The sequence below is a fragment of the Sarcophilus harrisii genome, chromosome 1 (assembly GCF_902635505.1).
Source record: "Sarcophilus harrisii chromosome 1, mSarHar1.11, whole genome shotgun sequence".
NCBI classification, from domain to species: Eukaryota; Metazoa; Chordata; class Mammalia; order Dasyuromorphia; family Dasyuridae; genus Sarcophilus; species Sarcophilus harrisii.
In genome coordinates, this window is record NC_045426.1 from 582778708 (window position 1) to 582805269 (window position 26562).

The window sequence follows — 26562 nt, forward strand, 5'->3', positions numbered from 1 at the left end:
AGAGTCTTTTGTTGTTGTTGTTGATATAACTCTTAGTTTTTATCCATTTTGAGTCTTTTTTACATTTAATCATTTTGGCTTTTTCCTTGGTTATTTGTCCCTAACACATCCATATTTTGTGTTTTATCTTTTAAAAATCCAAGCTCTTCAGAGAGGTCCCTATGCAATCACATTGGCTTCTTGAGATTCCTTTCTTCCTTCTCCCTTTTATCTCATTGAAATGCTTTAAATTACAGCGAGGTGGTGCAGTGAGTAGAATATTGGGCCTGGAGTCAGGAAGATTCATTTTCTTGAGTTCAAATCTGGCCTCAGACACTTACTATAGTTGTATGACCCAATCATTTAACCCTGTTTACCTCATTTTCCTCATCTGTAAAATGAATTAAAGAAGGGAAAGGTAAACTGCACAAGAATCTTTGCCAAGAAAATCCCAAATGGGGTTACAAAGAGTCAAATACAACTAAAAACTGACTGACAAAAAAAAAAAAAAGCTTTAAATTGCATAATAATAATTTCATCTTTCAGAATCTTCCATTCTTCAGGACCCATGTTTCTGTTTATAGTGTTTGCCATATCTTCCTTGGAACTTATTGATATCTGCTTTCCTGCTCAAGGTATTTCCTACCCTGTACTTCAAAATATCGCAGTCACTATCATAGTTCCCCCATCACTTCAGTTCTTTGTTGGTCTGAATTAAGTCTAGACTAGTAGCAGTTCTCTTCACTGCAGAGAATTTCCTCAGGAAAACAGAAGTAAGGCAAGTTCTCCACTGCACAAGATTGAAACAGATTATTACAAAGCCCAGATGAATTAATTGCACACAGCTGATTCTGTTCAGATCAAGAATTTCTCTTCTGAGAAAACGGCTTGAATAAATCTCCAATCTTAACAAAAGAAAAAAATTGTTTTTAATTTTTTTAAAGGAACAAATTCTGCTTTGGTCTTTTTAAAATTCACAATCCTGTTTATGAAATTCTGTATGGAACCCAGATAGTACTTAAATAGGCCCTTTGAAACAAAAAATAGTTTTATAATAAGTAGGGCTCACATACATCTGCATAATACTTCACAATGTATAAAAGATTTTTCAATACAGACCAGAGGAGGACTTTTAAAAAGTAAGTTTTCCTGGAACACTAATGCATTGTTGGAATTGTGAAATGATCCAGCCATTCTAATTCAAGTGCAATCTGGAATTATGTCCAAAGGACAATAAAACTGTGCATACTCTTTGATCTAGCAATCTCACGATTGGGCCCAAAGAGATAATAAAATAGGGAAAAGGACCCATATCCCATATGTGCAAAAAATGTTTGAAGCAGCTATTTTTGTAGTAGCAAGGAACTGGAAATTGAGTGGATGCCCATCTGCTGGGAATCAGCTGGGGAATGGCTGAATAAGTTATGGTATATAAAGGTAATGAAATCAGCAGACTGATTTCAGATAAGCCTGGAAAGACCTACATGAACTGATGCTGAGTGAAGTGAGCAGAACCAAGAGAACACTGTACACAGCAATACTATGTCATGATCAGCAGTGATGGACTTGGTTCTTCTCAACAATGTGGAGATTTAAGGCAATCCCAATAGACTTGGAATGAAAAATGCCATCTGCTTACAGAGAGAGAACTATGGAGACTGAATGTGGATATCAAAGCATAGTATTTTCACTTTTATATTTGTGGGGTTTTTTTCTTATGTTTTTCCCCACTTTTGGTTAGATTTTTTTTTGTACATGACAAATATAGAAATATGTTTAAAAGGATAACACATATTTAATTTATATCAGATTGCTTGCTGTCTTGAGGAGGGAAGAGATAAAGGAAGGAGGGAGAAAAATTTACAACACAAAGTGCTACAAAAACAAATGTTGATGTTTAACATATATTGGATTGCTTGCTGTCTAGAAGGTAGGGAGGGGGAAGAAAAGAAGAAAAAGTTGAAACACAGGGTTTTGCAAGGGTGAATGCTAAAAACTTTTTTTTACATGTATTTGGAAAAATAAACTATTATTTTTTTTAAAAGAAAAAAGTTTTTTCTAATTTAATTCCCTAAACATTTATTAAGCATCTTCTATATGCAAGTAACTGTATTAGGCAAAAGGGATACAAAACCAAAAATAGATCTGATTTTACAAGTGCTTGTTAAATTGGGCTAAAAATTCTGCTGGAGAAAAAAAAGTATTCAAACTCAAAAAAACACAAAATATATGCAAAGTAAACACAAAATAATCTCCTCAGTGAAGGCATTAGGTTTTGAGTATTAATTTTGAGTCAGGGGGACTGGGAATCAGAAAAAAGTATTTGGTGACAGCACAGGAACTGGATCTTGAAAGAAGTAATTAATGTGCAGGATTAAAAAAAATCATCTTTCAAGTTTTTATACAGGTTTCCATCAAAATAATTTTATATCCCAGTTAATAATTTAACCCAATGGAATTATTTGGATTTAATCAGTCTTTAAGTATTTGATTGGAAAAACAGTCTATTTGATAATTCCTCAGACTAAATTTTTCCTTTTATGTCACTGTGATGTGAAACTGAAATCTAAGCTAGTGGAACCCAAGTTCTAAGATGGTGGTTCCTGAACTTCATTTGCTCACCAACTTAAAGGTATTCTTTGCCTCAAATAATCTTGGCACATTGAATGATTTAAGTTGGCAATACAGGGGAAGAACAGAGACTCAAGCATTCCAAGTTTCTTTTTAATAAGAGCAGCCATTTTGGCTGAGAGTTCAAGGTCTGATTTATTTTGAGATAAAGTATAATGAGCAAGTTTTGCTTATTTTTTACATTATTTTCTTACCATGACATATATTTTGAATAATTAAATAGATTTTAAGATCATGTATAAATTTGTTATCTATACTAATGAAACTCTCAATACACCTTTTGAGAACCACTGTTCTTCCAGCTTTGTTTTACCTTGGAAGAACTTTCATTATAGAACAGACAGTGGAGGGGTCTGTCATTTTGAGAACCAGCAACATAAGTAGCAGATAGCTCATCTCAAGGTCAGGAAGACCTGAGTTTAGTATTTAACGCAGGATGACTACGTGTTCAAAGATAAGTCTCTAAGCTCCAGGCATGGAGAAGGTGCCAATCTACATTGGTAGAGGGAACTTCTTCATTGGAAGTTCCTTATACCAATGAAAGCAAAGGTCTAGACATAAGTAAAGGAGAGAAGAAATGATAAATCAAGTTTTAGTAGCCCATTTGTTTAATGAGACCCAAAGAGTTAGCTAGCAGATTTTATTTTTTTTTTCAGCTATAGCAATTTTCAAGACTGACTGTTAACACATAGTAGGGGATTTATAAAATGCTTATTGACAAATTGATACCAAAATGCAGCTGTTATTGTGAATTGCTTCAAAGGGGAATACATACAACAAAATAATGAATCTTTAAATTATTGGAACTCAAAACAGAATTACAGGACAAAGTTGGAGTGGTGGAAGTGGTGGTGAGAGGGCTCCTCTAGAATCCAACAGTTCACATTAGATTAACATCAAAAATATTCTTTAAAATCTCAAAGCTCTTCTTGTATTCAAAAGACAGACATCCAGTAACATCATATAAACTTCACAAGTAAGCAAAAAATTTCTAAGCAATGAGGAAAACAGTTGTAACAAAGCCTAATGCATTTGGTCAGGGGCTGTTGACTGGGTCCTTTGTGTGAAATTAGCCTGATTTAACAGTCTCAGTTATCTGCTTTTACCCTGGGCAACTTTCAGATTATCATGGAGATTCAAAGAGATAACAGATTATGAAGCAGAGAGGGCATTGCCTCAAAATAGGCATAATGACAGCAAAGAGAAAGGGGAGCTAGCATCAAGAGAAGAAAAAGCAAAGTAAAATCTGATCTGCTTAACTAAAAAACTGGCTTGACCTTGGGTGAAAGGTGAAATTCTTCAACTCTTGGGGGGGCCTGTTTCCTCACCTGCAGTGTGAAAGAAGTTGGTTTGTTAACTAGTAAGGTTCTTTCCTGTACTAAATCTGCAATCATATGAATAAAAAATGTACAGCAGTGTGAAGCCATTTAGGGTAAATTAATAGTCTGACATTTAAACATTACCTAATGTTTTAATTTCATTTTATTTTATATATTTTGAAAAACAAATTGAAATGAGAAGCTTTGTTCAAAAAATTGTGATTATAGAGCTGGAAGGGACCACTGAGGTCATATGGTCCAATATCTCCTTCTCCTCCATTTAATAAATGGGGGAAATTGAGGCTGAGAAGTTAAGTAACTTGTATAAGATTACACAAGTGGTAAACATCAGGTTTTGTTTAACTCAAGTCTTCTGGCTTCAGATCTATTACTTTTCCCACCGTACCAGATTGTCTTCTCCAAAAGAGTTTAGATTATGGTTATTAAGATTAATAATTAGTAAAAAAAAAAAAAAAAAATGCTAGCATTTACATATCACTAACGTTTGGAGAGCACTTTAACAAATATTATCTAATTTTATTCTCATACCAAAATTCTGGAAGATAGGGATTATCCCCATTTTACAGATGAAAAAACTGAAATAGATACTGTTAACCACCTTGACCTTACTCAAGGTCACACAATAAGTAGGAGGTTGAAAATGACCTCAGTTCTGAATCCAGTATACCCAGCAACAACAAGATTATGTTATGATCCACTGTGACAGACTTGTTCTTTTCAACAATGAGGTCATTCAAAGCAATTCCATTGGACTTGGGATGGAAAATGCCAGAGAGTACTAAGAAAACTTAAATGTGAATCAAAGCACAGTATATTCATCTTTGTTGTTGTTGTTGTTGGTTTGTTTACTTCTTATGGGTGTGTGTGTGTGTTTCTTTCACTTTTTGATTTGATTTTGTGTGGGTGCAGCATGAAATATGGAAATATGTTTACAAGAATTGCACGTTTTTAACCTATACTGGATTGCTTACTGTCTATGGGAGAGAGTGCGGGAAAAGGAGGGAAAAACTTTGGAACACAAGGTTTAAAAAAAATGAATGTTGAAAACTATCTTTGCATATATTTGGAAAACTAAAAAAGCTATTAAAAATTAATTCAGTGTACCACCTAGCTGCCTCTTAATACAAAATATAATTTAATAGAAAACATAATATAAAAAGCATAATGGCAAAAGGTTGTTCCTTGGATCTGAGAAAAAACAAATATTTGATATAAAAACGCCAACATAACAACTATAATAACCTTGCAAGTGGATTTCATGTCTTTTAAAAGGTGATGTTTAATAACAATGTTACTGCAAAGTTATGTTTGATAACCATATATAGGGTATACCTGTGCTTTGTTAGTGAGGCAGAGAAAGATATAATAGGTAGAATTATAGAAAATTAAAACTGTAAAAGACCAGAACAACTCATCTGGTTTCTTATAGTTAGGTATGACCCTGGATAAGCCGTTTGTGTTTTCCTGAGCTTTGGTTCTTATAAGAATAGTATCTTACTCATGGTTGGTCTTCTCTACAATTTGGTCCAATCTATCCTTTTGGTCTTATCCTCTATTACCCTTCTATAAGAACTTTTTGCTGTAAGCAAACTGGTTGGTTCATTGTCCCTTAGTGTAACATTTACATTTTCACTTCTCTGCTTTTATTCAAATTCCTATCTGCCAGGTATAATATATCCCCTTTTTTGTATCTTTTCTATTCTTCAAGGTCCAATTTTTGTCTAACTTCTTCTTTGAAGCTTTACCAGAAAATCTTTTTCTTCTGATTTATTGTACCATTGTCTGTTTAATTTAGCACTCAACAAGTTCTGGCGCCAACTCTTCCATTATGCAAACTTGGACCCAGATTGTCAGTCAGTTTCTTCATTTGTAATATGGGGTAGATAGACCAAGCAGCTTCAGTTTTAACAATGTAAGGCAATATAGAGAATCATAAAATTGAATCATCTTTTCATGGATAGAACCAGAATTATGCTAATAATTACTTAACAATAGGCTGTTTGGGGAGGGGGGGGGGAAGTACACATAATACATTTTTTATCCTTAATCTGCATTACTGACATCTCTTGGTATATGTTATGTCTCTGCCTTTCTAAAAGCTTGACCCTAAGATGATAGGAGAAAATGATAAAAGTTGGAGGAGAAATGGAAAAACTGGGACACTAATACATAGCAATTTGGAACTATACCCAAAGGGCTCTCAAAACTGTCTATGCTCCTAAGAGATCATAAAAAAGGGAAAAAAACTCACAAGTACAAAAATGTTTGTAACAGCTTTTTTTTTTTTTTTTTTTTTTTTGCAGTGGAAAGGAAGTGGAAACTGAGTAGATGGTCATTAGTTGGTGAATGGCTGATTAAGTTATGGTAATGGAATATTATTGTTTTATAAGAAATGATCATCAGGCTGATTCCAGAAAAGCTTGGAAAGACCCACATGAATTGATGGTAAGTGAAGTAAGCATAACCAAAAGAGTATTGTACACAGTAACAGCAAGACTATGTTATGATAAACTGTGATGGACTTTGCTCTTCTCAAAAAATGTGCTTAGATGCAAGGCAATTCCAAGAGACTTGGAATGGAAAATGCCATCCACACCCAAAAGGAGGACTATAAAAACAGAATGTGGATCACAACATTGTATTTTCACCTTTCTTTGTTGTTGCTATTTACTTGCTTGTTTTTTCCCCCCTTTTGATCTGTTTTTGTTTTTTTTTTCTTGTAAGCATGATAAATGTAAAATGTTTAACTTATTTGGAATTACTTGCTAAGGAAGGGGAGAGAAAGGAGTGAGAAAAATTTGGAATGCAGGGGTGTTTTGCAAGGGTTAATGTTGAAACTATCTTTACATGTATTTTGAAAAGTAAAAACCCATTATTATTATTTTTTTTTAGTGCCAGGGGCTATCTTCTCAGACCATGTGGACAAAACCATATATAACTCCCATGGGAGATTTTGCTCCTCCTGCTATATCCCAAATCATCTAATAGTATTTCTCCCCATGTCATTTCCATCCCTATTCTCCAAAGATCCCTAAAAGCTTCCTTTAGTTCTGCTGCTATCTCAGGATTCTCTCTGGAAAAGAGAAAAAGGCAAAAAATCCAAACATGCAGATGATTATTCTCCTTAATACAGACACATTTTATTAAATAGGCTTTCCGTGGTCTGTTCCATCTACAACAGCCTGAAGCAATCCATTCATCCTCAATTACTGAGACCTGTCCTACAGAAAAAGCAGCTTTTCTAAGGAAATGGTCCCATCCTCAAGAGGAGATGCATTCCACTGCAAAGGCACACTATCAAACGGTATCTGGGAACTTCCCTTCTCAATAGGTCTACCAGTCATCCTAATAGATAAATTCTGAGAAATCAGGGGTACATTTTATCCCTTTTTTGTAGTTCTCACACTTCTTTACCCAGTGTTCAATTAAGAAACATGTGTTACTCACCAACCACATGCACACAAGGCACCCTTCTAGGCACCGAGAATGTCGAGATGAAAAGCAGAGCAATTTATTATCTAGTGATCTATTTCAGACTTTATTCATTCCCCCATTTGTTCATTCTGAAAGTATTTTTGAAGCAAATACTATGTACTATGTGGTCAGTACTGTGTCAAGCATTGGGGAAACAGAAGCAAAACACAAAAAACAAAACAAAAAGCCCTGTCCCTGACCACAGGCAATTCACATTTGATTAGAGGAAACAATGTTATAAATGAAAATACAAAAAATATACAAAGTTAATTCAAAGTAATTTCTAGAATTGGGGGAAAACACTAAAGACATGAAGGTTTGTCTTAGATAAGGTCGTGTAGGAGGTGGAATTGGAACTGGGCTTCCTAGAAACCAGGGTTTCTAAAAGGCCAAGGTGAAGAAGAAGGCCATTCCAGGGATGAAGAACAAGTTCCCCTTGCAAAGGAGACAATGTATTACACACAAGGAACAGCAAAGGGCCCATTGGACTAGCATCCAGTTTGGTCAAGTGAAGTACCTGGGGGCAAAGCAGCGCCTAAATGTTACTCATCAAGTGTTTCTGATGAGGATTCCTTTTACATGCAGATGGCCTCTGAGCTCCCTTCCAATTCTCAAATTGTATGATTTTGTAGAACATCTCCATCTTCCAGAGGTTCTCTGGTTGGAGTCTTGGAAAAAGGCAGATAGTGGCTAGGTTGCAGATTTGGGGTTTGGAAAGAGATGAGTAGAGATAGGACAAAGGGACAAGGAATCTGAGGGTAGGAACAGAGTATAAAACTTAACTTATATCATCAAGATTTCAAAGAGGAAAGAACAGTACATGGGATGGTAGGCTTCAGAAAGCAAGGCGAATGAAAAGACTGAAGGCTGCCTAGAGGATGATGAATAGTCAGCTAACAGTCAGCCAACAGGCATTTATTAAGCATCTAATATATGCCAAACTCTGATTATACAAAGCAAATAGTTCCTGCCCTAAAGAAGTTCTCAAGTCTCCTGGGGGAGACACAATATGCAAGCTACTATGTACAAAACAAGATACATATACAAAATAAATAGGGAGATAGTTTCAGAAGGTGCTCACTATGGGAGAGAGGAGGACTGGGAAAGGCTTCATACAGTTAAGATTTTTATTGAAAATTGGAGGAAACCAGAGAAGCCAGGAGACTGAGATGAAGAGGGAGAGTGTTCCAATATGAGGAATATCCAGGGCTACCTACATAGTCAGAATATGGACAGTCTTGAGGAACAGCAGAGGCCAGTGTTAGGAGTCAGATGTAAGAAGACTGGACAAGTAGAAAGGGACTAAATTGTGAAAGATTTTAAATGCCAAACAGAAGTTTTATATTTTAATCTGGAGGGAATAAGGAACTGTTAGTTTATTGGAGTGGGAAGTAACAGGGTCATACCTATACTTTAGAAAATCATACTGATTATCTGCAACTAGAGGAAGAACTAAGGAGACTGAATATAAATCAATATATCCTATGTTCACTTCTTTTTTCTGTTTTTTTTTTTTTTATCTCTCCCATGGTTTTCCCCATTTGCTCAGAATTTTTTCCCTCCCAATATAATTCAAAAAACAATATGTATTAAAAAAAAAAACAAAACTAAAAAACAAAAGGAAAATCATACTGATTAAGATGGACAACTAAAATGGAGAGCTGACCAAAAAGGCTCTTCTCAAATGAGGTCCTAAGTACTTGTACCAGAGTGATAGGACTGTCAGAATTATGAAGGAATTATGGGGTAAGACTTAGCAATAGGTTGCATATGTGAGTGAGAGTGAGGAATCCAGGATGGTATCTACCTTTTGAATTCAGTTAATTGGGAAGATGGCAGTGCCCTCAATAATAATAGGGACTTTTAGAAAAAGAAGGTGTATCAGAGAAAAGACAAGTTCAGTTTTGGATTTGTTGAGTTTAAGATGTCTATGAGATAGTCACTTTTGAGATGTCCATGACACATTGTTGGGGATGTAAAAGTGAAGACAAGAGAGAAGTTGGGATTGGATAAATAGATGATAAACACATAGTATAGATTACAATTGAATCCTTGATAGTTGATGAGATCACCAAGTGATAGGAGAATCCTGGATAAAGCCGTGGGGGACACCCAAGGTTATTAAGATTAGAAAGGGTTGGAGTACAGGGAAAAAAATAGCATGGGACATTGTGATCATAAAATTTCAGTGTTTTAAATGATGGAATGTGTGAAAGTGATGGTGATGTCAAAGGTATGATCATCCCCATGAGTGGCTGACATGGACTGAAGTTCTAGACTTGGGGTTAATTAAAGAACTGGGATGATGTTTGGTGAGACCTCAATATGTATGACTATCCCCAAGTATAAGGATAGGAATTGGTGTGAAGACATAAATAATAAGTACAGAACAAATGAGAATAGTATCTATAGACCGTAGAATCCACAACATTATTTGAAAAGTAGAAAAATAAACAAAGGAAACATTCTTGAATAGAGATATATTGCCAAAGAATGATATTTAAACTCAGATGGGGATGGGAGATGATTGGTTATGGCACTAATTTGCTCATCTTCTTTAAAAAGCAAAGATAGCGATGCCCCAGGACCCCTTTGAGATGATAGTGATTTCATTTGCATCCCATTAGCTATAAATCTATGGTCCTACATAGATATTTTAGATTCTACCTGTTCTCAGTAGTTTGGGGTGGGAAATGCCATTGCATAATGCATGAATTCTTCTCTGACAAATTCAAATGTCACATAATCTCTTCAAGAATTCTTCCAGTGATAGAAAACTTGCTCCATTTATTTTTTTTAAACAACTTAAATCATTAAGACTTTCTCCTGGCACATAAAAGATGCTTAATAAATGTTTTCTGACTTGCCTTTTATTAGGTAAAAAATAAGCTCCTGTCACCTCCACTCATCTGTTCTAGTTCCCTCATCTAGAGCCAAATCAAAGGGTGGGGGGTATGTGTGACAAAGAGAGATACAGAGAGAAAGAAATCCACAAAGAGAGGAAAGACAGAGAAGCTATGGGGAAAGGGATGGGGACTAATTTCCCTTCCATATAATCATCATCCAATTACCTGAAAATAGCTATTATTAAACATCTTATTAATCTAATCCCGACAGGAGTTCCCTTCATTTCAGTATTGTTCCTGATACATAGAACCCAGAACTGAACATAATGTTCCAAATGTGGTTGACCAAAGCAGAGCATACAGCAGGATCATACCTCCCTGGCACTTAAAAGAACATGCCATGACCACATATATTCACTATTTTGTCAGCTACATCTCAATGTGGCATTATCTTGAACTTTAAAGAAAACAAAACAAACAAAAACAAACTGCACTTCATTCTGTCAGTCAATTGGCATTTGTTAAATTTCTACTATGTGACCAGGCAAGGTGCTAAGCATAAAAAAAGAGGGAAAAGACAATCTTTGATCTCAAGAAATTCATAATCTAATAAAGGAAACAGCAAACAAACAAATAGTTGTTATTCATTCATCTTTCCGTTGTACCCAATTCTTTGTGACCCCATTTGGGTATTTTTTCTTGGGGGGGAAGGGAAGGAACAAATAAAAAAACTGGTATGATTTGAGTGGTATTAATAATAATTGATCTACCTTCTTCCAAAACATGAAAGTTTGAAAAAGGCCTAAATTGCCAATTATTGGAAATGGATTGCTATAGGTTAAAGCTTAGAACTCTAAAAGGGATAACATATTAACCATTATCAGTCATCAGTATTTCTTGTGAATTAGTTTACTGCTATTAGCAACTTAAATCCCTTAAAGTATAAAGTCCTAAGGGAATAAAGGGAATTACCTTTAACTATTAATGGAGTAGGAGATAGGAAAGGTGGAGGGGAGAGAAATGTTGAATATGACCCACTTTAAAGAAAACATTGCACTGCCAAGGATTCTTAAACTTGTGTGTGTGTGTGTGTGTGTGTGTGTGTGTGAGGTTTGTGGAAGTCTAGACAATCCTCAGAATGTTTTTAAATGAACAAAATGAAATATACAAAAATACTTAAGTAACCAATTATTGAGATACTATCAAAGATTGTAAAAATAAATTGAAGAAATCCAGGTTAAGAACCTTGGTGCTTTAGGATATTCATTCCAAAGACAAACAAGGATTCCCAATAAACAAAGGCTAAAAATATTACACTATCCATATTATCATCATCAACAATAATAAATCAAATGAATACTTTATTGTAATTGGTGGGGAGGGCAAGGAAATATGAGTGTTAAGAATCAAAGAGAGCATTTCTATAATTAATAAGAGTTGGGTGGAAGGGCTTAGACACCTTCAATAACATCATGGACAAGTGGTGATTCTAGCATTTGCACAGAAATTCTCCTGGGATGGGATATCCACAGTGAAGAACCTTCCTAGGATTTTTTGTGAAAGCTCTACTTGTCCATAAAGGTTTTTCTCATATCAAGTCCAAATGTGTCCCTTTGCAACTTTCATCTGTAGCTCCTACTTCTGCCTTATGGGGCCAAACTAAACATGTATAATAACTTTTCTAGATGATCATTCCTCCTACCAACTACAGGTACTTACCATATGCATGGCGCCTACCTGGATCATAAAATGTTAAGAATTAGAAGGGATTTAGTCCCAATCTTATAAATCAGCAAGAAAATTGAGCCCCAGATTGCTTATACAATTTGAATGCTACAAAAAACAGCTACATAGAAAAATGGGACAAGATTTTAACCCCATTGCTCTGATTACAAATTTAAGACTCCTTACACAGGACTATGATGCCAATTCCTAAGTAAAGGGCTTTATATCTATCCTTGTTGTCTTGTGAATTTCAACCCAACAAATTTTTTCCAATGCAATTTTGTCATCAAACTTGTAAGCAATTCCTTTGGCTTTGTGCTCTGTCTGCAAATTTTTTAAGTGTGCCATATCTTCATCCATGTCAAAGTTCTAAGCAGAATAGGGCCAAAGACAGGGAGATACAAAGCTCTCCAGGTTGATACTGATTTACTCCTTACATTGAAGCCTATTCATTCAATTGGTTCTGAATTCATCTGACTATAATTATCTACTCTACAGCATTAAAAATATCCACAAGTATATTTGTAGCATCCTTTGCTACAAACTTCAAGAGACAGTGACAAATTGTTGGATATCATTTATATCAATTATAAAATAAGAAAAATATTTAATATTAGAATTGTAGCTTTCATATAAAGCAAAGAATCAGTAACACAGGATCACAAAATCTCGAGAGTTACTCAAGATAATCACAGAGGCTCTCTAGTACAGCTCTTACCTCAACATGAATCCTTTCTACATAACCTCAAAAAGTGGTCATCTAGTCTGACAGTGGTCTGACAGTGGGATGATGGTACACAAGGGAAGGAAACCAGTGCACTCTGGTGGGAGACAGCCCATTTCATTTCTATTTGCTAAGAATTTTTCTTCTATCAAGATTGTCCTTTTGTAACTTCCACTCATTGTTTCTAACATAGTTCTTTGGTGCTAAGCAGAGCAAGACTATTCCAGTTTCCAATGACAGATCTTTAAAGGTAGCAATCATGTCCTTAATTTCTCTAGGCTAATATACAAATTTAAACAGGAGGAAATATCCATATTACTGTCTTTGGTATTTTATACACAAGCAACTATTAGTGCAGTATAATCAATACATACACATGCATCATCATCTCCAAGCATTATTTCAATCAATTTTATGAATGCAGGTACTTTTGCCAATGGCATAGATGAGGGCTTCTTAAAACTTTTTCCACTCACTAGCCTGTTTTGCCTGAGAATTTTTTTGATTTGAGGTCTATAAAATAAGTTTAAACGTCAAATATCTACTTAATGCATCACAATTTTGTGAACCCCACATTCAGTTACGAATTCTTATATGGGGTCTGCAAAACAGCTTAAGAAATTGGAGCATAGACTACCAGATAGTGAAATTTTTTTTCATCCTACTATAAAATCTACCTAATATGCTGGAGGTCCTTCCTCTGTGTATTTAACACTTCACAGAAACTAGTGAAGTCCATGGGCTACCCAGCAACAAATGATTATTCATCCCACCTTCCTTTTTCAGATCATACATTTCCTGGTATTTTTTTGTTGCTATTTTCTGGGTGCACCCATGAGCAATATTCTGCAGTCTACTAACAGTGTCTGCCCATTGTGATTTCCATGCTATTTCTGTTGTTCAGATTATAGTGTTGCTCCATGATTAGCAGTCATGGAACACCAATGGAAGAATATTGTTAAAAAATTTTTTATGTGCAAGTTATATGCATCAACTAAGCTCTAACTCAATGGACTGCCTTACCTATATTATACTAAAATTTGGGCAATAGACTATTACATATTAGTCTGAGAACTATTGATTTACTTCAGTTTTTCCTGTGCGGATTTTTAGGTCTACCTGTTCAGAGTCTGTGACTATTGTTTAGGAAATGCTATAGTATTCTTAAGTTTGAGGCAATTAATGAAAATTTTTTTGCAAATAAATACATTTAGAAAGTTTTAACAGGATGTTTGGAGATTAGAAACATTATTCTCTCAAAATCCGTAAAAGGGAAAATAATTTTGGAAATAGTTTGGAACGAGATCCAACTAAAACAGATTATTGTCAAAGCATTGATGGATGAAAGGACAAGAGACAAAACCCACAAGATTTCTCCCAGCATTTTTTTTTTTAATCTGTGCTAATGTAAGTACCATCTCTGGAATTTAACCTTGATACCCAAAGTGCTATTATTACATGAAAGGAGTGGAAATGGCATTTATGATGTTAGAAGAGTGGCTATTACCCAGAGAAAGAAGCATTCTTGGAAGAGACAACTGTGAAAAGCATTTTGAGACCTGAAACAGGGAAAAGTCCAAAGGCCTGGGAAAAAAATCAAATAAAGGTGACAAAAAGGGTCATCAGAAACTGACTCATTGCCTTTTTCATCCACAAAAATCTTTACATTTACAAAGATTATCAGTTCTCAATGCACTTTTCAGATGCCTAAAGAGGATTTTATATTATGCTACCAGTTATATTATGAATTGCTAATCAAACATAAAAAGGTGTATATACAGATACAAATATTGCTTATAATGGTCCTGAAAATGGAACTAAACATTAACTGTTTGACCCTAAGTGGTAAATATACACAGCACTAAGGAAAGGCAAAGTACTGATGACATAATACTTAACCATGTGAAGTAAGAATCTACTATAAAAGTATCTGTAAATAGAAAATGCACTAGATTCAAAGTATAAGATTATTTCTAAAACTAAGTTTAGAAGGCATTTGAGTCTAAATGACAATATTTTTAATGAGTATATTAAAAACATATTCAAAGATACCCCATACTTTATAAAAAATAAAGTGTTCAATATATAAAATTTAGTATAAAATGAGTTTGACAAAAAAGAATATTGGTGAGTGAATTTAAAATATGGAAAATTTAACCACTAAAGAGTGTGCTAATTAAAATACTAAACATTTCACAACAGGGTAAATTTGTGTGATATTTTAATTTCAGATCTTTAATAATATTTTAGTTTTTAGCAATCAAGACCAAAAAGTTATTTTTACATCTTTAAAGCATTAGAGCTTATTTCTTAAAAGTATTTACCTAAAGTTGGCTTCAAATATGTCTTAACTACAAAGTAAATACGATATATAACGTAGTTCAAAGGCCTTCCTGGAAAAGCAAGCAGTGCTAACAGGATTTAGTCTTTAATTTTATCAACAGAAAATTCTCATGGCTGGCCATGCCAAAAATTTAAAAATCTATACTCTTCCTCTTCTTCCTTCCCCCCAGCCCCTAGCCAGTTTCAATATTAAACTCCATAATGCAGTTACAGAAATCACAGATCTTAGAACTGGGATGTCTCAGAAATCATTTAGCCCAACCATCTTATCTTAAAGATAAACTGAGCCTGGAGGACCAGAAGGTAAGATGATTTCCCCAACGGTCTCCCCGTGGAATAAAAGAGAGCAAAACCATATTGTGAAAGCATGTCTTCGGATTTTCAAATCCAGTGCTATACTTACCTTTTCCAATTTTCAGATAATTATTATTCCCATTTTATAGGCAAAAGAATGAAGACCATAGCTTAGAGCTACCTCAAATTTATAGAACTACTTTTGTCTCCTATCTCCTAATGCTTAGTTTTTCTACTATACCCTGCGCTTCAGTCTTCTAACAGTTCAGGTATTGTACTCACAGATCAAAATGTTGACAGTGTAAGTAATAGTACTTCCATTAAAAGTTTCTAGTGTATTTATTATGTACATAAAACTAGTATTTTGATAGGCAGCACGTAATTTTATGTTGTATGTGTTTATATTTTGTGTGTGACATTCAAACAAAGTAACTGAAAAATTGACTTTTGCTGAAAATCAGTTTCTTTTCTTTATAAATTACTCCACTTAAAATTCTCATTTTAGTACAAAAAGCTCAGGGTAGTAATGTTATATACATGCATGTGTGGTGTGTGTATACACACACATACTTTTAATCAGCTTAAAAGCGTTAAAGATTAAATATTAAATTGAAAACAAAAACTGACTTTCAGTTTAATTAACATTTAGGAATCCAAAATTGAACTTAGATAAAATCTTCTAGTTTCCTAAACATAGCAATGGAATCATCTATAACTGAAGTCCATCTAGTCCTATAAAAACTACACACTGGAGGCTTATTTTCTGAAATTTTTTTTTTTTGTTTGAGAGGTTTCTGGTTTATTATAGTAAACAAATCTCCTTGTTGATATTCATTGTTCGTTAAAATATACAGTACTACTAATTCCCCTAACAAATGTTACTTGTTAATGTAGTGAAAAAAATCTAATAACTAAGAATATTTGTTAATTTTAAAATGTTATCAAATATTTCTAAAATTCATTTGAACCTACTTTAAATATGATATTTAACTATACAAGGAAAAGTTTTAAGATAATTATGTAAGCCAAGCTTCCAAGGATTATATTCCAATCTTATTAGATAGTTCTATTCCCATTTTATTGATGAGGAAAGTGAAGCGAAGAGGTTGTAACAATCTATATTTTAAAGTTGTATGATAACTTAAAAGATCTTTGAATCTAATCCCCTCATTTTAAAAGAAGAGTATATGGAGGTACAGATTTTCCATAAACCACTATTAAGCACTGAACCAGATGTACTGACCTTCGGGGCTCTCAAGACTAAACTTAGCAGGCTCAAAATCCACTCAGTGCTGTATCTAACTTTGGCTATTTTGTTGGTAATTCTCTAACTCAAAAAAAAAAAAATTTTTTTTTTTTTTTACCAGTTATCTCCTTTAGAGAGATTCAAGGCATTCCAGACATTAACAAAAGAACTGTCAAGAGAGTTGGAACCTCTAATCTTTAAGTGATTGTTTTTGTCTTAAAGCAATGCTTTTCTCAATCTAGTGCATCTAAAGTGTTAGAGGACTTAATTAGCTGCTCTGGGTTTTTAAATGAAGCGTTTTGCTTCTAAATTGACATTTCAAAATATTGTCAAGGTCATGAGGAACTTGTTTAGTCAAAAATATTTTCATAACTAAGCAAACTTTTGTTTTTTAGTCCTAGACTTTTAGGTTTTCCTTCTATTCCCAACTGTCTCAGAGTCAGAAAAAGCCTAAGAGAGATCCAATTACCCTTCTCAATCTTAAAAAGGGTATTCTCAAAGGAACAACTAACTTCTGATTGTGTGTTGTCAGAAAAAGCGTAGGAATGAAAAGAGGCCTCCTGCCACTCCAGAACTTGTTTTAGGAAGTAGCTATAGTGAATTTCACTCAAGAGCTGAATAGTCCCCTAAATTAAAAGGGAGGTGGATAAAGAGAAAAACCCTCTTTGGTAACAGGCAAGAAATAGATTTTACACTACTTTATTTTCTTTAATATTTTCTTTAATAAGACATTACAGTACACAACTGAGCCTCCAGTGTGTCAGTTAACAGGGGGTATAGCCATATGAAAGAGTGGAAACAGATTTACTATTAACCCCACTCCCTTCAGCAACTGATGTCTATTTATAAATGAAAAAAAAAAAAATCCTCCCTTAATATATTTTATTAGGTTTTTTGAAGACATCATAACAATTAGTTCTGTTATAGAATCTTCAAATTACAAAAATATTTAATTAGGGCTCTGAAATTTTAAGATTTTCCCCTACTGAAAATTTAATTCACACACAACAACCAAAAAAAAAAAAAAAAAAATAGTAGTAGTTGATAGAACAATTCACATATTAGGTCTGAGAATTAAAGGTTTTATGCAAGATAAATGCAACTATTATTCCTGTCACTGCGATACAGCTTTAGATGTGGTTCTTTAGCTTTCCATAACGAACTGAATACAAACATAAAAACCTTTTATTAAAAAATTACACAATTAGTAAGGCAACTGAAAGAGAAACTTAAATTCAAAGATAACCATTTTTAAATGAAAAACTAAACATTGAAAAAACATATATGCTCAGAATACTTCCTTGTAACTGAAATTAACCAGAATAATACCCAACACATGAAAAATGGCAGAATTCTAGCATTCTGGTAAGTAAATAAGATACCATATAATCAATAGTCATGTAACATTTAGGGAATGGAATAGGGTACTAAAAGATTTTCTTTTGGTCAGATAAACAATAAGAATTTTCTTACAAACTTTGCATCAGGTCATTAGAGCTTTCTCTTAAAATCTCATTTTAAACAGTAATAATACATACAATGTAATAGATGATGCAAAACCATAGGAAGAATCTGGAGTAACAATTAAAGGATAGAATCTGGTGTCCATAAAATCTGGCTACAAGTGTGTGCTACTACTCCTAAATATATATTTGAATACTGTTCTTCCTATCATTTTTTTTAAAAAATCAAATCAGTTAAAATGGACATTATTAAACTTAATTTTGTAGTTCTGATGAAATTAAATTGTTGAGAATCAATTTCTAAACAGAGTCTTCACCTGACAAGATTTAACTTCATTTGAATCCTTTTCTTCACAAATACCTTTAACATACCTATGTAACAAGTCTGTGGGGGGGATGGGGGGTAAAGCTGTTCTAAGACTCAACTCAAATTCAATGTACATGGCCTTTAAGAGTTTAAAAATAAGACCAAAATAGACCCTTAAAGGCAATAAGTGGATACTCAGCTATGCCATTCCATCCTTTCTGTTAATGACATTTACTAATTACAAAACTGGCTCAAACCAATTTATTTTCCATTCATTATTTTGGCAAATATTTAAAACATTTTTTTCAGAAGCTTAACCTTCGATTTAAAACTATCTAGAATAATTCTGAAAGAGATTTACATTATTATAGAATGAAGACAGACCAGTTTACAGTTATAAATTTTTCAAGCTTAATCTTACACAAAATGATTAAATAATTTTTCACGTCTTTCCTTATGGCAAACACATACTTTGGAACCTTATTTTTCATAAGGAAAACTCGGTTCTTTCAATCATTTACCAAATACTTGTAAATTGTTCTTTAATCAATAATTTAATTTATATCCAATTCAGGGCCAGCAAGAAGAGGATTATTTTGTCAAATCTAAAATTCCTTTCTCAGAACTGTCCCAAGTTGTTTTCAGAATTGATATACCCAATACAGGTACAACTGAAGAAAGGGGAATGGCAGGCACATAATTCTCAAAAAAAAAAAAAAGAATTTACTAAACAAATTGACAAATTATAATATCAAATTTATGATGACAGCAGTTTATCAATGCTTCTTGTTTCATTAGCTGTTTTAGCTAACATAATACACTAGGAATACATGAACACATGTATTGAATGAGTCTGCTTTAGTTTGAATAACCAACAAACAATGATAAAGGGGGCAGAGACAAAGCATTTGCAATTTTAGCTGATGTCTTCATTAGATTTTAAGGCAGATGCGTAAAAGTGGAACAGAACTTCTACAAGCATTTATCCTGTGATGTTGTAAAATCAAAGTACTACTTTATTAAATGAGTTATTTTACACAATATGAACATCAATATAATTACAATTGTAAAAAAATTTTCATAACAAGGATGGACTGATTTTCAGGATTTCCAATCAGGGCCCAACTGTACATTTACACAGAATTGTCTTTGCATGAAGCCCAAAAGGGAACAGCATAAAAATGAGTGTTTCTGTAGCCCCCTTATTTTTGCTGATCAACAGTTTGTTAGAAAAGCAGCTGCAGGTTTGTTACCTAAGGTCTGAGATAGTAGAAGAGTCAATAGGTGCCATGAATTCACCTACAAAAACATAAGAATAGCTTTCAGTGAATGTAACTGTTACACAACACTAATCTAAATAACACTGCTTATACTGGCCAAGAAAGAAACAAACCAGACATTTGACAATGAATTTGAGTTTTACAGAAAGCAGTCTCTAGATTCAGTTGGTCTTTATAGCTAATTGGATTTTTACTACCCTAACACCAGAATTTCTGATCAGTTTACTAAAGGATAGTTTAAAGTGTGTGTGTTACGGGGGGAATTCAAACAAGCCATCAAGAATGAAAATGATTGTTTTCCAGCAATTACAATACATGATAAATTTTTTCCTATAATACAACACAGTGCTGCACCCAAGTAAAATACTAGCATAATCCTCTCAGCTACTTAAACCTGCATCATTTCTGAGAGCAAAATCTCTCAAAATACAGTTGTTAGTATTAACTACTCTCTTCAAGTTGATTATCTTTTTCATTCCAGGACCAGAGCTGGCCAGATTCCTCTTTCATTTATTTATTTATTTTTGGCCGCAGCAGTAGTAGTACAAGTTAAAATAGATTTTGTGTTCTGAAGACATGGCATGAAGTATTGCAAAATGTTTTTTTAAGTACAATTATCAAACTTTTAAGACAGGGAAACAATTGTCAAGTCTCAGCCAGAAGATAAATTAAATCTCACAATTTTAGGAGATAGTTATGTCCTCTTGAACAACTGACATTAAAACAAACAAACAAAAAAAAATCAATGACCTGTAAACAACTTTATGCCTGAACATCAGCCAATTCTGGAGGAAGTGGAGTCTTAGGATGTTTGCTCTCAAAGTGCTGTTTGAAGGTCTTGGGGTCCGGCATTTGTGTCTAATGAGCGACAAAATGAAGAGGCAAAAGATAAGAGAGAAAAAATTAGTTATCATAGGAGAAAAAACAAAAAGGCAAAATTTAATAGATTCACTATATTTATATTAAGAACAGATCAGAATAAGCTCACTACAATGATTTTCATCTAATTTCAAAATGTCATGCAAAGATTCCTTCCATGTACATCAGAATCTATGTCAGTTAAATTTGACTACTATTATTCTTTATTTCAATTTTATTAACTGTGCCATGTCTTAGCAAGAGTAAGATATTTCATCTACTCTACTAATGATCCCATTTTAGAAATAATCTTTGTTGTCCTAGCATAATGACCATTTTCCAGCAGTAATTTCAACTAAGCTATAATATGTTCACACCATCTTTATCCCCACTAGTGACCAGCCCAAAGGCATTCTTTGTACATGGTAGATAGCACACATTGCTGTCATAAATTTTCAAAATTCCTGTTGTCCAGAGAATAGGACAGAAAACAGTTAAGGTCTAATACCAATAAAGAGATCCTTCATCATCTTTAAACTAGTTTACCCATATTAAACTTGCTCTGTTTCTTAGTGTGATTGATATTCTAATTATGCTGACATACCTTGACTATACAACAATTGCAAGCAAATTCATAAAGAAATGTTTAAATTTTAAAGCTAACTCTGAGATTTACTTATTATAAATTCAATTACTAAACTACCAATGTAGCACACAATCTCTTTGGCAAGATGCCAACTGATATGCCCAGAAACCATTTTTATTTAACATAAAATTATGTATAAGGAATATCATTTGACAGCAATATGAACATTTATTAGAAAAGAGTAGAGGTGGGATGAACAGGTCCAGACAAGTTGCAATGAGGGGCTGCACTTGTATAATTGTGGATCCCAGAACTTTATACTAATAAATCTTTATCAAAGTGATAGAACAATTGTCCACAGAAATGCTGGGCCTTCTAGCCCCTCTTACCCTACAGACAGTGCAGGTATATATCAAGGCAGCCTTAGCAGCAGCCTTCTGATCATGTCCTTGTTTCTTTTTCTGTCCAGCTTGTTTTTTGGCATTTTTCTGCTGAGACTGAATCTTCTGCTGTCCACGAGCCATATCTATAAACAAACAAAAAGTTATTAATACATAGGTACTAGTAATTAATTTGTTCAGAAGCCATGCCAAAGACATTATCAGTAGGACATTTCTAACACAATACAGGCCTTTCTGGAATTAAAGTAGTTAAATTTGAAATAAAAATTTTGAGTTAACTTAAAATTTTTTGCTATTTTTTTTTAGTGAAAAATTTCTCTTCATTTTAATATTTTGGCAATTTTCCTTTCATTTAATAAATATAAGGTTTGAGTCTTGAAACTCAGGAGAAATAAGATCTGTCACCTAATGCCTCAAAATGAGATCAGAGCAGCAGGTGGGAATTATTCTTTTCTTGAAAGCACACACTCAGGTTTCATAATACTACACTCTGGTACCCTTGAAAAATTAGTCTTTCTAGAGCAGCCTCAATTTATACAATTCAAAACAATGAAATCTCTATTTCAAAAGACAGGCCAGGTGGAAAAATTAAAATAAACTCATCCATACCCTGTTGCTTTAATATAATCAAAGGAACCCTTTTGAATAATCTGCCACAACTACATGACACAGCAAGTGAAAAATGTTATACTTGGACCCAGAAATCTAGAGTTTAAATTCAAATTCTGCCACTGACTAGTTGCATGACCCTGAATGGGAAGTTATTTCATCTTTTAATTCTTATTTCCTCACATATAAAACAGAGATACTATTACTTGCACCACCAACCTCGAAAGACCATTTTGACATTAGTACTTCAAAGTACAGTGAACACCAAGGTAAAGGGAATAGAATGGCAGATCTGGTCTGTCACAAGCAGAGTCACAAAAACTGGTGGTCCAAAGCATTTGATCATACTAAATATAGCTACACTTCGTGGAGAAAAAAAAATCACTATTTTTAAACTCTAGACAATCTTGCTTTAGACACTTGTGACAGGCAAGTCATTTAAAAGGATAACATATATATGTAAAGCACTTTCTAAGTTTACTATAAAGATATGTGTATGTAGTTTTTCTTTTTTAAAATCAACCTGACATCATTTTATTGGTATATGGAATGCCTGATACCAATGCCAGGTATTACCTTCCCATGAAATTTACAGCTTTATAGAGTTACCTAGAAACAGATCCTGGTCAGCAACATGCTGACTGAGAAAACCACAAATAAACATTATTTATTTTGTAGTGTATTTAAATTTATTTTGTTAAAAATTTCCCAATTTCATTTTAATATGGATCAGAACACATTCAGGAGTTCTGTGGGTAGCCTGCAGCCCTAGAACACTGAGAAGGTAAGTTATTTTTTGCTCAGGATAACCACTGATTTCAGAGATTGGATTTGAACCCAAGGTCTTTCTTCCCGATTTCTAAGCCAGTTCTCTATTCTGGCTTTTTAAAAAAGAATTGTATTAAAGTAGATCATAAGTACATTTCTATAAACCTCTCATATGACATACATACACACATATACAGATGAATGCATGCCAACCAGTCCAGGACAAATCCTACTTGCAATGTTACCTGATAAAAAATTCCTCGTTTTAAACATAAGCCCAAAACAGGAATCCTAAACTTCATGTTTGTTATGTAATTTTCTTTTAAAGTCGATGTCACATCAAGAGAATTGACAGCCAAAGCAAAAAGCTAAAGTATACTTCTTTAGACAATCTGCCTTTAGCATTAGTTTTAAAATGGAAAATCAAAAGCCAAGTTTCTCTCAATGCTTATCTTTTGTACCAAGATTACATATTTAATAACAGACCTTGGAAATATTTAATATACTAACTTAATCTTGGCTGATTCACCACCACCCAAGACTCTTTTTACCATAGAAAAAAGGTTTCAAAAGTAATTTGATAATATGTAAAGTCTTTACAAGCTGAGTGGTATAGTATGGATACCTCCTTGCCCCTCTCCCTCATCCAAGAATTTTTGTTTTTGTACTCTAAAATTCATGAAGTACTTAAAAGTGTGTTCTATTTCAAAATTTAATGTTACTAAAATCACTATTTCTACTTACAATTAAAGTTATCTTGAAGTACTGTGCATCAATGAAAAGGTACCTTACACTTGTCAATAGCCAGTCTCAAAAGTTTTTATAATCAGAAAACTACAATTCTGTGTTCCACTAATTTTATATATTTTTTACTTTACCTTAACTTTTAAATCTCGAAGGTGTTTAACCTTTACACTGTGGCACAGCACTCCAAAGTTTCCTATCCTAAAATGGCAGGCCACTAAAAGAATTCCAGAAGTTTCTGAAGATGAAAGAAGTCTCTAAGCTGTTAGGATGGTACTTTTCTATTCAATAGCCTATAATACCCTGGTTAATTACTTTTGTACAGTAGTACAAAGTAGTAACACCAATTTGTGGAACAATGTCCCAGTTTTAAAAGATGGAGAAGTATTCTCACTTCATCAAAAACTCTATTATATAACAGGTTTAACACAAGTATTCTCATGGCCTCTCTCATGGCAAAGGAAAGCCATGCTGCTTTCTTCTCATAGAAAGAGGCAGATTTTGGATATATAAAAGGCAAAATTAAATAGTCAAAATCTGAGGGAAGAAGGTTCTTAAGTTCTCAGCCTACCTCACAGTAATTTCCTTTTTGAAAGCCAAATTGTAAATTTTCTTGATAGCTACTTTGGTCAGACTTGAGTCAACAAAGTTTTCTACTAATTGAAGAGTATAAAGATCCCCTTCTGAGATATCATGACACAATGGTTAAGATAATGTAGTGCAAGCCAACAAGTAATTTACAAATTCCCAGCCTTCAGAGTACCACCGAATCCTTCCATTTCATGTGGTTTGTTGGCAAGGGCTGCAAAATGGGGCAGGGGGAAGCAAGCAAGAGGGATGGGTTTCTAAGATGGCCTAGATTCCAAGAGTTTAAAGTAGAAAGAAAAGGGGGGAAGAGAGGGGACATGCAAAAGAGAATTCATCCAAAACCAAAACAAATAAGAGGGGATTGGTATTTTTGGATCGAGGAAGTGCCTTCTCCCCACACCATCTGCACTCCCCTAAAATAAACCCTTCAAGTCCCAGAGGCAGTGCAAGTTCGGACCCATTTCTGACACGAGCTTCTGACTACTCCATCTTTTCGGGGGGCGGTGATGGGGGGCTTTCCCTTTTCACAGGCGGGCCCCACGAGCCATTTCCCTTACGAGTACCATGCATGGGACGCCTAAGAGCCGGCCCCCGTCCCGTGCGCCTCCGCCCCACCCCAGCCTTGCTGTGCCCCCCCCCCTCCGAACTGACCCTGAGCAAAGGCCACGCTCCCTTCCCCCCCCCCACAAAAAAACCACCCTTGGCCCTTCCGTCCCAGGCCCTCCCGCCGCCGCCGCCGTCGCTCCCCCCGCTCTCCTCCAGGCTGCCCGGGGCGGGCGCGGCAGGAGGGACGCACGTCCGGGCCCCGGCCTCGCTCTGCCTGCGCTCCCCCTGGCTTCCCGCCGCCGAGGCGCCCGGAGCCGCTTACCGGGGCTGGGACAGTCCGGCGTGTGAGGCGCCGCCGCGCAGGGCGAGGGTGCTCGGGGGCGGGGAGGGAGGGAGGGCGGGGAAGGGAGGGAGGAGGGACTCAGAGAGAGACTGAGCGCTCCCGCACGGCCTCCGCAGCCGCCGCCGCCGCCCGCCTGCCCGGGAGAGGAGAGAGCGAGCTACAACAGTCCGCGCCTCACGCCTATCGCGCGCACGCGCCTGCCCGCCTCAATAGGAAGAGCGAGACCCCACGGCGCCGCGTGCACACGCGCGCGCGCACGCCCGCCCACGCTTCCCGGCTGCTGCTGCGGCGGCGGCGGCGGCGGCTGCTCTCCCGGTTTCCCCCGCGCCGGGCGCGCACCCCTCTCTTCCTCCGACACTCCCCCGCCCCCCACCTCCACACTTCTCCTCCTCCTCGCAGCTCCGCCCTCAGGCCCCTTCCTCTACCGCCCCCCTCGGCTCGGTCCCTGACTCTTTTCCGGTCGGCGCGCACCAATGGGTGCGCGTCCCTATTACATAACGGGGGGGAGGGGGCGAGCGGAAACCCGGGCTAGCGACCGCGACCTTTTCCAAGGCGCCGTCTTCATTCTGTGCTTTCCAGCGTCCCTTCCCCCGAGATAGCTCCGGAAGGCCGGGGATGCATTTAATCTGGGCGCTAACTGCCGCGCTCTGGTTTCACCGAGTCCCTCTCCTCGGGCGCCCGGGCCCCGGCCTGGCCTCTCCTGGCCTGGGCTTCCCAGGCCCGCGCAGCCGCAGCCCGCCCCTCCCTCATTCCCCCCTCCCCCTCCCCCCCGGGCCCTCTTCCTCACCTCCGGGATACCCGCCTGCTTCTGCGGCCTCTGCCTAACAACTACCTAAGGGGATTCAGGGGGCTGGTGGCTGCTAAGCTGCTTGGGAGAGGAGTTTCTCAGCCTGTGCGGCGGCCCTAGCAGGGCAGTTCCGTGTAGAGGTTGAGACTGGTTGGTGGCCGGGCATGAGGGGAGGCCCGCTCCCCGGGCTCAGTCGCCAGACTTGGACCAGACTGATGGCAGGCCCGGTCCGGGATGACCTCTAAGAGGGACCCGGCAGCCTTTGTTCTCTCACAGGCTTCAGTTTACCTCACGCCACCCCCCACCCCCCCTCCAAATCACAGAGCCCAAGCCCAGTCCTTGCCCCCAACGATTGGGGAGGGGACACTGGGGGTCTCCGGGTCTCCTATGGTCGAAGTTAAAGGGCGCTGGAAAATCCTGTCTCGTACCAAAAAAGAGAACGAAATCTAAGCCAGCTAAATTTGCTCACCTTTTGTGCTGAAGAATTGGGTTTTAACGGCCCTCGTTTAGACCCATCCACAGTTAATTTATCTGTGCTTGGGGGAAGGATCTTTTTGTAGAAGAGTCTTTCTTGTTACTTAATTCTCAAATAGCTTTTACTTGCTAGTTCAATTGCAGCCTTGACCACCCACCCCTTTATTAAAACTACAGTTCGTGAGCTGTATGGAAGGTGAATGTTT

The 26562-nt window shown here is 36.1% G+C and overlaps 1 protein-coding gene across 4 annotated transcripts; it reads right to left on the reverse strand.

The window, feature by feature from the left end:
• Positions 1-765: 765 nt before the first annotated feature.
• On the reverse strand, positions 766-26088 carry ZNF706 (zinc finger protein 706). 4 transcript variants are annotated; one of them, XM_031947064.1, is made up of 4 exons: positions 25883-26088; positions 21486-21622; positions 20403-20510; positions 17468-19671 (listed from the first exon to the last, which is right to left on the reverse strand). In XM_031947064.1, exons 2-3 carry the CDS (start codon positions 21618-21620, stop codon positions 20415-20417), a joined length of 231 nt encoding a protein of 76 aa, XP_031802924.1. In that variant the 5' UTR covers positions 21621-21622; positions 25883-26088; the 3' UTR covers positions 17468-19671; positions 20403-20414. The 4 variants fall into 4 exon arrangements, with proteins under 4 accessions (XP_031802922.1, XP_031802924.1, XP_031802925.1 ...); XM_031947065.1 differs by lacking the exon at positions 25883-26088 and adding an exon at positions 25638-25791; XM_031947063.1 differs by lacking the exon at positions 25883-26088 and adding an exon at positions 25075-25426.
• Positions 26089-26562: the final 474 nt, after the last annotated feature.